Below are 16,092 nucleotides of genomic sequence, written 5' to 3'. Positions count from 1 at the left end.
GATGTCGACACACTCTTCTGAGCATTAATTGCCGCTCATGGTCTAAACATCACGCTGAGGTGTTCAATCTCCTACAGGAACACTCACCTGAGATTCTTTTCCTAACGGAAACTTGGCTTTGTGAATCCTCTGTGGCCATACCAGCACTTGCCCTCCCTACAGGTTATGCTATACGTAGTATAAATAGATCTGGAGGAAGAGGAGGCGGTATTGCGATTATCTATAAATCAGATCACTCCTGCAGCCTGTCCCCCATAGATCTCCCTGACTGTGAGAGTGCACTTTTTAAAATCACATTGACTGCCAACTATACTTTCTCCGGTCTTCTCATTTACCGACCTATTGGTCCATCAAAAGCCTTCAGAGAAGCCCTGATAAACACTGTTGCAGCACTGGCTCTCCAGACCGCCAATTTTAACATTATAAGCAATCTGAACCTCCACTTAGAGCTACAAGAATCCCCGGAGATTGTCAGCTTTCTGGAGGACCTGGCAGCCTGTCAGTTGACTCAACTGACCCCCAGTGCCACGCACAGAGCGGGACATCTCCTTGACCCCATTTTCTCTAATTTAGAGTCACTGGAAGTTCTATTACCGCTGCCCATGATCTGGACAGATCCTTTTCTCATTCTGATGCGGCTAACATAGCTGGCCAAAAGTCCCAGCCTAATCAACATCCCTCTTTAAAAAGGCCCTGGCATAAACTGAAACAAGCAGACCTTCTTACAGCCTTGAGGGCAAAGCCTCTTGTAAGAGTCGCCAACAGGGAAGAAGCTAACGCGACTTTCCAAAGATGGATAATACAAGCCTTAGATACATGCATTCCTCTGAAACTCACTCATTCTAAAAGCTCTCGGGTTAATGCCTGGTTCAATGAAGATTTAATCCTTGCTAAGAAGAACTTCAAGATCTTGGAAAGATCTTGGAGGAGATCATATGACCCCCAGGCCAAAGCACTTTAGAGAGCGGCCATTAATGCTATCATAAGCTGGTGCGCAAAACCAGAGCTCACTATTCTAGCCTGATTAGCACAAACCCCAACCGGAGTAAAACTATTCTCTCTACTAAAAGATCTGACCTCATCTCCAGGAGAATCAGGTAATACTATCTCTTCCAACAAACACTGTGAGGAGCTGGCAACCTTCTTCTAAAAGAAGGTCGAGGACATCTACCAAAAGTTCAATCATGGTACATCTTCCAGTGCTTGCAAGAAGAATGGTAACAGTGGCTCTGAGACGGTCCACCTTGCATCTCTCCTTTTTATCCCCCTGAAGGCATTAGAGAGATTAGTGGCCAAAATTAAATCTGGATCTCCAGACAATCCCCTTAAACCAGAGGTTTTCAGGAAAATTCAACAAGGTCTTCTACCCGAGTGTCTGAAGCTACTTAATTTATCCCTCTCTACAGCGGTGGTGCCCAAATTATGGAAGCATGCAAAAGTAGTCCCTTTACTTAAGAAACCAACACTTGACACATCTAAAGCAGAGAACTACCACCCAATTTCATTGCTTCCTTTCTTCTCTAAAATTCTGGAAGCGCATGTGAACTGTACACTAACACAGTTCTTAGGGTCTAATCATATACTTGAGAGCTCACCGAACGGGTTCCGACCACGTTACAGCACCGAGTCAGCTCTATTGGCTGTGGTAGAACAACTCAAATCCGCACTGGATGCCGGCAGCACATCAGCATTAGTGCTGCTGGATCTAAGCGCAGCATTTGATACGGTGTCTCATGATATCCTGCTCCTCCGTTTGGAGGAGATAGGAATTGAGAATAAAGCTCTAGCGTGGTTCGCCTCCTTCCTGGCTGACCGCACCTTTCAAGTGACCTCTCCCCCCCTTTTCTTCCCATGTCCACCCCCTCCGCTTTGGGGTTCCTCAGGGCTCTGCATTGAGCTCTACGCTCTTCAATATATATATGAGCCCTCTGACACGAAAGCCAAATATCAAGTAATCTCCCTTGTGTCTTACGCCGACGACACCCAACTGGTGATTGCCCTGTCCAAAGATCCTAGCAAGATAAAATTAAATTTAAAGAAAACATCTCCGCAATTGCAGAATGGATGACAGCTAACTTTCTACAATTGAACTCTACCAAATCGGAGATTCTCTTGGTTGGCAAAGTCTCATCTCTGGACGAATGAATGGTGGCCCCAGGCACTTGGGGATCCTCCTGATCCTTAACCTGGGGTGAAAAATGAGGGCTTCATAGTTGATAACCTTAATTTTGAAACACATGCCAAATTAGTGGCTGGGAAATGTTTCGAACTTTTGCGCAGTCGCCGACCACATCTGGGCTTCTTTGATGCCCAAACACGCCAACCGATCATTCAAGCCTCCATTCTGGCTCGCCTGGACTACTGCAATGTGCTTTTTTTCTCGGCTCTAATAAGTCTGGTTAGTAGATTGCAGAGGGTCCAGAATGCGGTAGCTCGAGCTATCTTTGCTCTTTCCAAATTTAGCCATGCTTCTAATCTTCTTCGCCGCCTGCATTGGCTGCCCTTTGAACGGCGTGTTTGCTTCAAGACGCTTTGCATCACGCATAAGATACTAACGGGAAGCGCCCCAGACATTTTGGGTGATGTACTCCCCTTCGCATGCACTACGCTCTGCGAACCAGAGCCTTGCATGTATCCCTCACATACGCAGAGCTAGATCTGGTGGCCGTTCCTTTAGACGCCTGGCTCCCATTCTCTGGAATTCTCTTCCCTTACACATTCGCAGCAATCCTGACCATCAGGTCTTCAGACGTCTAGTGAAGACCTGGCTCTATTCCCAGGTATAATTCCTTTTGTCCTGTCCCCTACTCTTCTCCCAGGCTTAATTCTCTGGGTTCTGTCCCCTGCTCAGTCTTGCTTCAGCACTGGGACGCCTCTTTGCCGAGGCAGCCATAGCTCTACAAATATTTTTATCTAAACTAATCTATCTCTGTCTCGTTGCGAAAAGAGCTATGTGCAAACAATATAAAGAAACACCCAAAAGGTCCTGAAGTTTCAAGTCAACCTAAATACAGCCACATGAGATAACATTGCCCACAGAACCCACGTTAAATGAAATGTTTATGCTGAAAATATAGCACAGTCTTGACATTGCATTTATGGAGTGTTTCTAACCCCTAAAATGTGCTACTGTAAGCCTTGACTGGCTCAGGAGTGTGAAGTACCTAAAAGGAATTAATCTAAATGTGAGACATGAATGCATGCTTACAGGCCATAAAACTGAACTTCACTGCTCGTGTTGAACCCAGAATCCTGAACTTGACATCCCATGCATTTTAAGTGTGCGTGTGAGCTAGACTTGATAGTGTGGTGTGCAAAAGTGATACAGGCCTGGAGGTTCCATTTAGGAAGCCAAGAAGGTCCCTACTCAAAATAAATTTTGTTACTAAGGTACTGCACAGTGCTGGTGTTCAAAGCGAAATCAGAAATCCATACAGTCAAATACTATACAATACTAGTTAGTCGGTGCAACATAGAAAATAATACAGAGCCCAATGAACCCTGGTTGTTGTAGCACCCACATTAAAAGAAGCCTTGTACTTACCATTTTATTTTCAGATAAAAAGACACAATAAAAAAGTAACTTACCACTTGGACCATCTTGAGATATCTGGCATACCTAGGATCCTTTGCAACAGTAGTCACATTTTCATACTGGGTTTCTGTTTTAGTATCATTTACTATGTCCTGCTAAAATAAAAAATACAAAAATATTAGAATTTGTCATCCTTTAATGTTAGATTAAGGTAAAATTTCCTAAGGAGCACTTGCTTACCAGGGTACTGGGAAACTTACCAATCTGGTTACAAGGGGGTCCTGGAGAGACACCGGTCTAAATGTTTTTCACTGTCTACAGAAATGCAAGCTATTTTTAATATTTCTCAACTGAAATGTGTGCAAGCTCCATATCTATTGCATCCGTGCAGAGAAAGATTTACATTCCAGAAATTCGTTCCTGCTTGTAAACATTTTGAGATGATCCCATATTATGATTTAAGGGGCCACATAGGTGTATAGCAGATAACGTTTTGACATACATGCAGTTACTGGGGAGCATTAAAAGATTTTAGATACAAATGCTGAGCCAACAGCAATCAGTGGAGAGCTTGCTTGCTACTGTAGTCTGGTCTATGAGATTCAGCCCGTCAACAACCATAATGCACCACTTTGAAGTTCTGAAATAAATAAATAAATATATTCGCAAAACACATTAGTTCTTAGATGAAAATGGACTATGGTTGTAAGGTTCTTTTCAGTGGACGACACAGCTGCTTTTCTTCAAGGCTCCTGCTTTCAGCCCTCCACTTATCACTCTGTATACTAGAGCAGAGAAGCGTTTAGCGACAACCACTACGGAAAGTGTCCATGGCTGACCTGATATTTATAATCATTGAGCGAGGAGAGAGTAAGTGACGGAAAAGTAAAAGGGAGCCATTCATTGTCGATCGAAGAATTTCCCAGTAGTCTCTCAACCCCAATTCCCCTCCCCCTAACCCAGAAGAACCAAACCATCCAAAATGAAAAGTGCTCTTCAGATTTGTAAACAGCATTTGAAGGAACGGAGGAAGCTGAAGAAATGGCTTAGTGGCTTATAGTCTACATTAGGATTTACCTCTATACCTTCCTTCAGAAAAAACTACACCCTCTGTCTGGAGGGCAACCAACTTAACAGCCAGGAGAGGCGAAGGGGTTTTAAAAGGTGGGAGTTACCCCTTCATTATTAGGAGAGGGGAAATACCTATGCATGATGTACAGTCATGTCCTCTGCCCTGCATGTCTTAACTGCATACCTGTGATCCTGTTTTTTAAACAAAAATTGTCATGCCACACACTAATCCCATGTGCGTGCATTGAACTAAGCTAGGACTTTTGACAATCATAGTTTCAGGACCTAGACCAGAACTGGGACTAGAGCACCAATCGAACTCATAGTGAGAGAGGACAAGCATCCCAGTCGTGGGTTTCATGCTTTAAACCTAGTGATGGCAGCATACTGTGCTACTAAATTATAGTGACAGACTTATCTGTGAGAAATGAATGCATGCTTACAGGCCATAAAACTGAACTTCACTGCTCGTGTTGAACCCAGAATCCTAAACTTGACATCCCATGCATTTTAAGTGTGCGTGTGAGCTAGACTTGATAGTGTGGTGTGCAAAAGTGATACAGGCCTGGAGGTTCCATTTTGGAAGCCAAGCAGGTCCCTACTCAAAATAAATTTTGTTACTAAGGTACTGCACAGTGCTGGTGTTCAGAGCGAAATCAGAAATCCATACAGTCAAATACTATACAATACTAGTTAGTCCGTGCAACATAGAAAATAATACCAAACTAAAATGAAACATATAACATTTATTTGCACATATACACAATCAAGGTTAAAACATTTCATAATAAAATGCTGCATCACAAGAAAACAAAGTTGCCACTGCTGTGTTTCGGTGAGTAGTTAATTATACACCTTCTTCAGGACAGTTTTCTCAAACACATTAAAACACTGCTTGTGATCAAATTTACTAGACTTTTTGACAAGGAAAATTTGTAAGAGTGAGCTATTGGGAATGTTCCACTCATCAAAAAACCTTTAAATTAAAAACCTTATAAATTTAGTTGTGTTCATTGGTGCCACCGTTCTATTGTTGTACACTAATTGTGCATAAACTCAGCGATAAAAACAAACTGGTACATTAATATAGCCAGCCGATGCGCCATGATTGGAAGTATAAGATCTAGAAACAAGAGTCTTAGCCGTTGTTTTGGAAAATATATAGGGCGATTGGACTGTTATAGTTGCTCTGGCACTAATGCAACCAATGTTTTAAAACCTTTTAAAATTGGTCCAGCCTCCTTGTAACCAACGAACAGCTTCCAGGCCAGGATACACTCACCCGGAAGCTGTTCGTTGGTTGCAACGGCGAAGACTCTGTTTCTAGATCTTATACTTCCAATGAAGGCGCATCAGCTGGCTATATTGATGTACCAGTTTGCTTTTATCGCTGAGTTTGTACACAATTAGTGAACAACAATAGAACGGTGGCACCAATGAACACAACTAAATTTATGAGGTATTTAATTTAAAGGTTTTTTGAAGAGTAGAACATTCCCAATCCCTCACTCTTACAAATTTGCTTCGGCAAAAAGTCTAGTAAATTTGAACACTAGAAACGTTTTAAAGTGTTTTAGAAAACAGTCCTGAAGAAGGTGTACATTTAACTACTCACCAGAACGCAGCGTCGACAACTTTGTTTTCTTGTGATACTGTACTTTATTATGAAATGTTTTTAACCTTGATTGTGTATATATATGTGCAAATAAATGTTATATGTTTTATTTTAGTTTGGTATTATTTTCTATGTTGCACTGACTTAGTAGTATTGTATAGTATTTGACTGTATGGATTTCTGATTTTGCTCTGAGCACCAGCACTGTGTAGTACCTTAGTAACAAAATTAATTTTGAGTAGGGACCTGCTTGTGTTTTTTTAATGTACTTATCCTCTCCCTGATTTGAGTTTAAAGGTATCTCCCCTGTTTTTTCTTTTCTTTTCTTTCTATTTTGGAAGCCCACAGCCTAGACCACAATACAAGCTGAAGGAGAGGTTGCTTTCTCCATACCGCATAGGTGTATTGCTGGCATTTCTTAGATGGAAGGAGGAAGTACCAGACGCTAAGGTGAGGAAATCAGAGACAGGCTTTCCGTAAGTGCAAAGGCCTTTCCTGATGCACTGGGCTATAAAGGTCTGTGGCGGTCACTAGGTAGATGGCAGGGGTACAGAGCAAGATCAACAGTATCTGTTGTTAAGGAAAGAAGTCCTTTGAAGTGGCACAGAGCTAGGTGAAGAGGAATCCTAAATACCTGGATGAAGCCTGCTCTTGCCTCTCTGTACTTCTGTGGTAGGCCTCACAGTACTGCTGGATGTGGCAGTGCCAACTTGGTCAGTTATTCCCAAACTCGCCAGCACCCAGATCGGTGTGCCTGTCAGGTAGGCCCTAATAACCCCAGGTAAGTGCCTGCCATTGCCAAATGTGTTGTTGGGTCAGGACATGTCCTGAAGATTAGGTAACCCGAGAGGAGATCCGGAGGCACCTTGTGAAGATTCAATATTGCCGCCATGAGGCACCGTGATAGAGTCTAGCTTCTGCTGTGCTTCAGAATTGTCATCTGTGAAAATGCAGCAGTTACTCTTAAAATGAAGTGACAGGTATTCCCAGGAGAATCGGAGTGAGCCTCGCATCAGTAAAGTGAGCTGCAATCTGTATTCTGCAGCCCGGAAGAGGGCCTCTGAAAGAAGACTCCGCTCATGGCATGACCCATCAAACGACGTGCTGCAGGGCCATCGCCGCACGGTCCCAGAGAAAACTAGCAGATGCTGTCTGGAGACTTCCTTCTGCCAGTGAGATCCCGCTACAGCAGGAGCACTGAAAGCAGCCCAGTGTTTCTGCTACAAATGTGATGCCAAAGGTATTGGGCTTTGGAGAGACTGAGTGCTAATACAAACCCATAGGAGGTGTAGGGGTGGTTGTGGAAGCACAAGCTGGCCCCATATACCTCAAGCTCTGAATCTGGAAAGGGGGAACCCATTGGAAGGGTCGAGACTTAGTAGACAAAGGTGAAGGCCTAGATGGCAGAGGTCCACAGAGCAGAAAGACTGCTCTATGAACTGGGTATTCGTGTATTATTGACTGCGTAGTAGAATTCCATGTTTTCTGTGTGATAAAACACTTGTCTTTTGGACAAAGTGAAGCACTTGGCTGAACATTGGCCTCATTGATCTGCTGGGAGATGGTACTGTTTATGTGTAACCCCCATATTAACGTTCCTGGCAAGACTCTTATTGTTCCCCCCCCTACTACTGACAGTCAAGTAAGAAACGGTTGTACATATCCCAGATTGCAGAGCCATGGGGTGTAGGCTCCAGGTCAGCAGTGGTAAAAGTCCTCATTTCCCATGGTTGTAGGCCTGTCGGCTCTTGTTGCCCTGAGGCCTCCTGAATGGGGTCTGACAGGGAGACGACAATCCTGAACAGCTTCCAAAGCCAATGAAAATGTGAGGAGGAGGAGCCATCACAGGGAGTTCAAAGACTTCTTTGGAAACAAACTTTAAACACCTCAAGAAAAAGAGACAAGAAGGTTTGCAAAAGTCTGGATTTCCCCATGTGATTGCCAAAAGAGGTTTCCAGAAACTCATGGTCGTCAAAGTAAAGGTAGGACTGGTGGGACAGAAAAGTTCAAGATGCACAAAAAGGTCACAACCCCAGTTCAAGGACATTGGGTAGAGAGAAGACTAAGGATAGTATTTGAAAGAAGCTGCAGATGAGGAAAACTCAACATTATGGGCGAAGACTCCATTGCCCGAACATGAATGAGACCAAAGAGACAAGTAAGTGGAATATAATAACAAGACACATGGGAACAGGTGTGGTTAGACCTGGCATTCTTGGTGTAGTTTCCCAATAACGTTTTGCCTTCAGACATACTGTTTCTGATTACATTGTTTTTGCTGGCCTTAGGACTGCGCACTTTACCACTGCTAACCAGTGCTAAAGTTCTTGAACTCAAAACAAGATTACATTGGCTTATACCCAACTGGCATATTTAATTTACTTAAAAGTCCCTCGTAAAGTGCATTACATGCGCACCAGGCCTATAAAGTAAATGCTACTAGTGGGTCTGCAGCACTGATTGTGCCATCCATTTAAGTAGCCCTTCTAGCAGGTCTCAGTTCTGCCATTGCAGAGGCTTTGTGTGCTGTTTAAACTGCTATTTCGGCATGAGGAAATAAACCTTTTGTCAGGCCCAAACCTTATTTTTAGAACATGTAAGCCACCCCAGGGTAGGACCCGGAAAGCCGAGCGTTGCAGGGTGCAATGTGTTTAAAATGCAGGACATGTACTTTTAAGTTTTACATGACCTGGTAGTAAAAAACTCTTACATTTGTTTTCACTACAGCAAGGCCGATCTCTCCCATAGTATAACACTGGAGTTGCCTTACAAGTGTAATTTCCAAATGAAAAGTGATAAGCAGTTCATGTTTGGAGTCTCTGGAATCCTAATTTAACAAGCATTGGAAATGCAATAGGTCTCGCATTAGAAAAGTTGGAGCTATTGGTCTTGTAAATGATTTTTTTTTATTTATGTGTTGTTTTTGAAAATAGCTAAATTAATAGCTTTGTCATTTACAATGCCAATAGTTATAACTTTTGCAAATGTGACACCTATAGCATTTGTAATGCAACATGTTTTGCATTTACGTGACTTAGATGTATTGATATTACAAATAACAATGGCTTTTAATTTTTGTAAATAATTAATAGTTAAATAATTTATTTAATTTATACTGGCAATAGCTTAAACGTTTGTAAATAACTTTTGTGAAGATTATGTTCAGTGTATTTTATTGTGACAAAAATCCAAGAACATTGCATTTGCACCTACACACACACAGAGCCACACACATATAAATGTGGTGGCGGTGGATCTGGGGGATATGGTGGTGGTGGATGTGGTGGTGGTGGTGATGGTGGTGGATGTGGTGGTGGATGTGGTGGTGGATGTGGTGGTGGATGTGGTGGTGGATGTGGTGGTGATGTGGTGGTTGTGGATGTGGTGAAAGTGGTGGTGGATGTGGTGGGGAAAGTGCTGGTGGTGGGTGTGGTGGATGTGGTGGTGGTGTGACGGTGGTGGATGAGGTGGCGGATGTGCTGGTGGATGTGGTGGTGGATGCGGTGGTGGATGCGGTGGATGTGGATGCGGTGGATGTGGATGCGGTGGATGTGGTGGTGGTGGATGCGGTGGTGGATGAAGTGGCGGATGTGCTGGTGGATGTGGTGGTGGTGGATGTGGTGGTGGTGGATGTGGTGGTGGTGGATGTGGTGGTGGTGGTGGATGCGGTGGTGGATGCGGTGGTGGATGTGGATGCGGTGGATGTGGTGGTGGTGGATGTGACGGTGGTGGATGTGGATGTGGTGGATGTGGTGGTGGTGGATGTGGTGGTGGTGGATGTGGTGGTGGTGGATGTGGTGGTGGTGGATGTGGTGGTGGATGCGGTGGTGGTGGATGCGGTGGTGGATGCTGTGGTGGATGTGGCAGTGGATGTGGCAGTGGATGTGGCAGTGGATATGGTGGATGTGGATGTGATGGTGGATGTGGTGGTGGTGGATGCGGTGGTGGATGTGGTGGTGGTGGTGGATGTGGTGGTGGATGCAGTGGTGGATGTGGTGGTGATGGTGGATGTGGTGGTGGAGGATGTGGTGGTGGAGGATGTGGTGGTGGTGGATGTGGTGGTGGTGGATGTGGCGGTGGTGGATGTGGCGGTGGTGGATGTGGTGTTGGTGGATGTGGTGTTGGTGGATGTGGTGTTGGTGGATGTGGTGTTGGTGGATGTGGTGTTGGTGGATGTGGCGGTGGTGGATGTGGTGGTGGGGAGAGAGTGGGCAGGGCTTCAAGTCCATACTCCAATACAGCACACCTTGCATAGCAGTGCATGGGCTGACCAGGCTCGACCTATTAAATGAAATTAGAAGAGAGAAGTACGTTGGGAGTAGATAACAAAGGAGTAAAGGGAAGAAAAGTCGGGAGAAAGAATGAGTTACGGAGAAGGAGGGCAACATAATGATTCAAAATTAAAAGTACGGAGGATATGGAATGTGGAGGTGACAGCTGGCAGGAACGAGAGGAAAGTGAGAGATGTGTCTTTCTTTATAAATAACTTTTCGAGCTGTGGATAGAAGCATCACAGAATTTGAGTGAACGCGAACGGTGTCCCATTTTTTCAGCTCTTAGAGCGTGCACTCTTTCGACATTAAAGCCTTGCGGACCCTAGTGAGAGTGACTTGTTTTGAGTTTCGTTCAAAGCCACTTTGCCGCTGTCTGCATTGGCTTCACAGTACATATAGCTCAACTTTAACAACTCTGGCTAGTCCCCCAAAAATATGGCTGGTGTGCTGAAGAGTGAAGAAGGTGACGTTGTTCGTGTGCCAGCAGGAGAGGTCCGCAGTTGTGCGTCTCCTCCCTCATCATCTGGCTCCTGGAGGAGGGTTAGCGGCTCTCGTGATGTCCTCAGGCAAAGGGAGGAGGGTGGGAAGAAGCCGGGGGGAGGGAAGGAAGGGGGAGGAGAGGCAGGATGTATTTTCAAGCTTTAAACAAGGGGCGGAGCGAGGGGGAGATGTGCTGGGAGAGAGAGAGTGGAGAGGGGAAGAGCTGCTGGCGGAGCATCATTGTTATGGGCGATGTGTTGCTGTAAAGTGGATTATAGGCTGATCGACTAAGAGTCGGCAGGCTGGGGAACAGATGCTGCTGGGGAACGGATGAGGGGAGGTGCTGTCGGCTGGGGAGGCAGGTGGCGGAGAGCAAGGGGAGGAGCAGGAAGAGCTGCAGAACAAAATAGTGTGTAACTTTCTATCTTTACCGAGCAGTTTATGCAATCTCTACAAGTTGAGCTATAAGAATCTGGACAATTTTCCGCATGTCCAGCTGATGCCTGAATTCCGTGCTGTATGCTAGAGTGCTGGGGGGGAGGGGGCGGAGCGGGAAGGGCTGCTCTCGGCAGGCTGTGTCAGTGTGGAATGCTGGCGGCTGGGGAGGCAGGGGGCGGAGAGCAAGGGGCGGAGCGAGGGGGAGGTGTGCTGGGAGAGAGAGTGGGGAGGGGAAGAGCTGTTGGCGGAGCATCCTTGTTATGGGCGCCCTCGGAAACATGCCCCGTTCTGTGAGAGGAATCGGTGTGGAGAGCAGAGGCTTCCGCCAACAGATGGGTAGGAGAGACTCAAAGCTATCGGGCAGGGGCTGTGCTGGAGGCGACTTGCAACCAAAGAAGCCGCACTGTAAGCGATGATGCATAGGTGTATGACACAAGAGGCAAGCTGCGTCTTGAGCCTCCTTCCGCTCGAGGCAGAACAGACAGTTTCACGGAAGACAAGCAGTGCTAGAGTGCTGGGAGAGAGAGTGGGGAGGGGGCGGAGCGGGAGGGGCGTCGTGAGGGGAGAGAGAGTGGGGAGAGGGCGGAGCAGGAAGAGCTGCTGTCGGCAGGCTGGGGAACAGATGCTGCTGGGGAACTGATGAGGGGAGGTGCCCTGAAGAAATGCGACACGGCAGGCAGGGGAGGGGGCGGAGCGGGGGTGTGGGAGGAGTGCGGCTGAGGGAAAAGACATGCAAGGCAGGCGGCTGGGGGCATGTGCACGCGCTTTTAATGTCAATGCGCATGCGCATTGAGCTTGAATTTCACGGGCACTGCAAGGAATCGCCATCGACTTGCAAGTTGGTTAAAGTCTGTTTAAGCCCCCATAGTCTCGCAAGCTCAAGAGTTATGAGGAAGTCGGATTTTAAATTACAATTCTGAAAATGCCACTTTTACAAAATTAAAAACACAAGGTGATGGACGGAATGTTGCACATTTGCAAAACATTCAGCCCTAATTACAGATCTGGGTTTAATCCATCGTTATTTTGATCACCCCGCCACCCCAGTTCAGACACGGCCATTTGCAAATCCGTCTTGACCCTGTGCCTCAAGGGAACAGTCCAGACCGAACTGCCAAGCCATGTCTTCCCTAGACAGGAATCAAGCATCCTAGGACCGGTTTCTTGCTATCAGCCGTCATCAGCCAGGATAGCTTGACTCCAGTTGCGTAGTGAGCACGGGACCCACGTCTGGGCATACCCTTACCACATAAGGTGAACAGCAAAACACACAAGGTGATGGACGGAATGTTGCACATTGGCAAAACATTTCCCCTAGTCACAGATCTGGGTTTAATCCATTGTTATTTTGCTCACTACGCCACCCCAGATCAGACCTGGCCATATGCAAATCAGTCTTTACCCTGTGCCTGATGGGAACAGCCCAGACCGAACTGCCACGCCATGACTTCCCTGGACCGGAATCAAGCATCCTAGGACCGGTTTCTGGCTTTCAGCCGTCATTAGCCACAATAGCTTGACTCCAGTCGCGTCATGAGCACAGGACCCACGTCTGGGCATACCCTTACCACATAAGGTGAACAGCAAAACACACAAGGTGATGGACGGAATGTTGCACATTGGCAAAACATTCACCCCCCAGTCACAGATCTGGGTTTAATCCATCGTTATTTTGCTCAACACCCCAGTTCAGACATGGCCATATGCAAAACAGTCTTGACCCTATGCCTCATGGGAACAGTCCAGACCGAACTGCCAAGCCAGGTCATCCCTGGACCAGAATCAAGCATCCTAGGATTTAGGCCCAGATCTCAGTACTGGGGTGAATGTATGACATTGTTCTGTATTCTATCCATCAACTGTTGTTTTTACATTTGTCACCCCGAGTGGGACGGGTATGCTCAGACGTGAGTCCTGTGCTCTCTATGCCACTGGAATCAAGCTATCCTGGCTGGTGAGGACTGAAAGCCCGAAACCGGTCCTAGGATGCTGGTTTCCAGTCCAGGGAGGACCTGGCTTGGCAGTTCGGGCTGGACTGTTCCCATGGGGCGCAGGATCAAGACTGATTTGCATATGGCTGGGTTCAAACTGGAATGGCATGAGAGCAAAAAAACGATGGATTTAGGCCCAGATCTCTGTACTGGGGTGAATGTATGACATTGTTCTGCATTCTGTCCATCAACTGTTGTTTTTGCACTTTTACAGAGTTGGCATTTTTTCGCATCAGCTATATGATGCCTGCAGCCTGTCTCTATGACTGAGTGTAGTTGTCAGTTGGGCTTTGTGTATTTCTCCTAGACATCCACACACAATGGGAGCTTAAGTGTGACTGGATAAGCCATCACTGGCAGGATGGGAAGGAGTAGCTGTGCCAAACCTCACACCTGAATAGGCTGTGTCCTGTCTCCATGTAGTTCTGCATACCCTCTGTAGTTAGTCTGGAGCAGGGCGGAGGGTGGTTGGGGGGGTGGGCAGGGCATCTGTGCACTTCAAAGGCACAACTGTTGCCTACAAGAAGGGTCTCAGACTCAACTACTGCAGTACACTTCTGGACTGTGCCAGAAAGAAGGACTGCTGTGCTGCTACAAGGGCTGTCACTCTGCAGCTCTGAAGGAACTGCTGCCCAGCTGTGTTGACCTTCTTGCTGCTGCTCTCTTGCCTGGATCAGAATTACTAGACCGGTTTCTCGCGAACCAAGAACCAGAGTGACTCCAAAGGCTAGTTGGCTGTCCTCCTGATATGAAGCCTCAGGGATAAAACAGGCTTCCAACAACCTTGCATCTGCATGTGGACTCTGCCATCTGTGAGTACACCCTGCCAAGGGATGCCACCTCAGATCTAGACCCTTGAAAGTGGGCTTAAGGTGCTGCCACATAGCCCAGATTGAATGCTGCACCCTCGACAGCAGATGTGGCCATGCAAGCTCCATTGACTGGAACGTAGACCGCAACACAGGTCCCCTGAACCACAGCCTTGCTACATCTCGGAACCGACAGACCCCCCACAACTCTCTTCAAACCAGGATGTAAGGTACTCTGTTCCACGGGCCTAACTGGATCCCTATAACCTGTCCATGCTCCATCACAATCGGCCTGAACTTGTGACTTTGTCCCAGTGCAACCAGATATCTACAGTTGGCGCTTTAAGCCTTTTTGCATTATTTTCTCCAAAAACTTTAAAAATTCAATGTCTCCTGTTCTACTAATTGAATTTTTTCATAATTTTTGTCTTGTTTTATTTATTTTTCTAACCTGGTGTGGGACCTTTTTGTGGGGTGTTTTCACAGTTTTACTGTTTGAAGTGTTAAACAAATACTTTACACAATGCCTCTAAGTTAAGTCTGACTGCTCAAGCTACCAGAGGGGTTGAGCACAGGTTAATTTGGGGTTTGCTCGTGCCTTACCCTGATGAGGACTGTGGTTCATGCTTGACTAGAGCTCACACCCCAGTCAACCAATAACGCAATTTCTAAGAGGTGTTACCCCACAGACTCATCAAAAATAGTGAGTAAGTAATTAATGATGGCTCGATTAATAAAATCTAACAAACCATGACGGACAACGTGACAAGATTTAGTTTTACCAATCTAAGACAAAGTATGGAGGCGAATTTGGTGCAACACATCCTAGGGAATCCAGATGAACAAAATACACTGGTGCCAAATGGACCTGGAGCAAACATATAAATGAAGTACACATGGATATTCTAAAATAAATGATTCTCATTAAAGTGTAATCATCTTAATTTATCGGAATTTCTGACTTTTATTTTTATTTATTAACCTGTGCCCACCCCTTTCCACCCCTCAAACGTGCACAGCAGGGGTCGGCCGAATGGTCTGGTCTTGGCCTGAGCCCAACTCACAACTTCGCATGGCCTCATGCCATGTACAGCATTGGTTTGCCCAGAGCCTACCCTACTGTAGGTAGCCGGATCCCAAGGCACATGCCCTACGATCTGCACAATTGCAGTTGGCCATTGGGTCTAGTCTATGGCCAGACCCTTCTCATTTCCTTAAATGGTTTTTCAGTACAACAGTACCAGTACTGCAGTAACTCACTGGGGTGCTGATACCGCAGTACAGGGGTTGGTCAAAGTGCCTGGCCCAACACCCACTCCCCACTGGTTATCCGCCACCACAGCCAGGGGGCGGCCAACCACCAGCTGGCCTTCCACCTATAAACCTGCAGGGACCACCCCCCCTCGCAGAAAACAAAACCCTGCTGCGCATAGCCTACTGCCACGTTCTGCGCCAAACCCTCCTGTGGGTGCCCAATCCCCAGTGGATGATTAACCTCCTGCTGCCCACAGCCTTCAGCTGTGTATAGAGAATAGGTATGTTTACCCCGCAGTCATTCTTCCCGCACAGAATCACAACGCGGTCGAGGCTGGCCCTGCCAATGGCATAGTCTACAGCCTGCATAATGGCAGTTGGTGGCAGGATCTGATCCCCAACCCACCGCACACGTTTAGGTGCAGGGCTTGGCTTGCAGTCGCTCCAAGAGGCACCCAATCCACTCTCTGAGCACAGCCATTATACATGCAGTGGTGGGTGGCTCTACGCCCACCTCAGTGCAGACAGCCAATCCCAACTGGTGGTTTGCCATAGGGTCTGCTCTATGACCAGACTCTTCCAATACTTTGTGTAATGTAGTAGCAGTGCCACGTTACTGCGTTAC

At 46.5% G+C, this 16,092-nt stretch overlaps 1 protein-coding gene across 2 annotated transcripts in view; it reads right to left on the bottom strand.

Annotated features, from left to right (window-relative positions):
- WASHC3 (WASH complex subunit 3) overlaps positions 1–16,092 on the bottom strand; it is a 102,250-nt gene that overhangs the window by 59,060 nt on the left and 27,098 nt on the right. Inside the window, exon 5 of one of the 2 annotated variants that reach the window (XM_086919245.1) lies at positions 3,589–3,690. In XM_086919245.1, the coding sequence (XP_086775371.1) occupies positions 3,589–3,690 (102 nt within the window). The remainder of the gene's footprint in view (positions 1–3,588; positions 3,691–16,092) is intronic. The other variant, XM_086919250.1, reaches the window with a different exon arrangement.

This window comes from Lissotriton vulgaris, chromosome 1_1 (assembly GCF_964263255.1).
Source record: "Lissotriton vulgaris chromosome 1_1, aLisVul1.2, whole genome shotgun sequence".
NCBI lineage: Eukaryota > Metazoa > Chordata > Amphibia > Caudata > Salamandridae > Lissotriton > Lissotriton vulgaris.
Note: the sequence above shows the minus strand (reverse complement) of the source record. Positions and strands in the feature narration are given on the sequence as shown.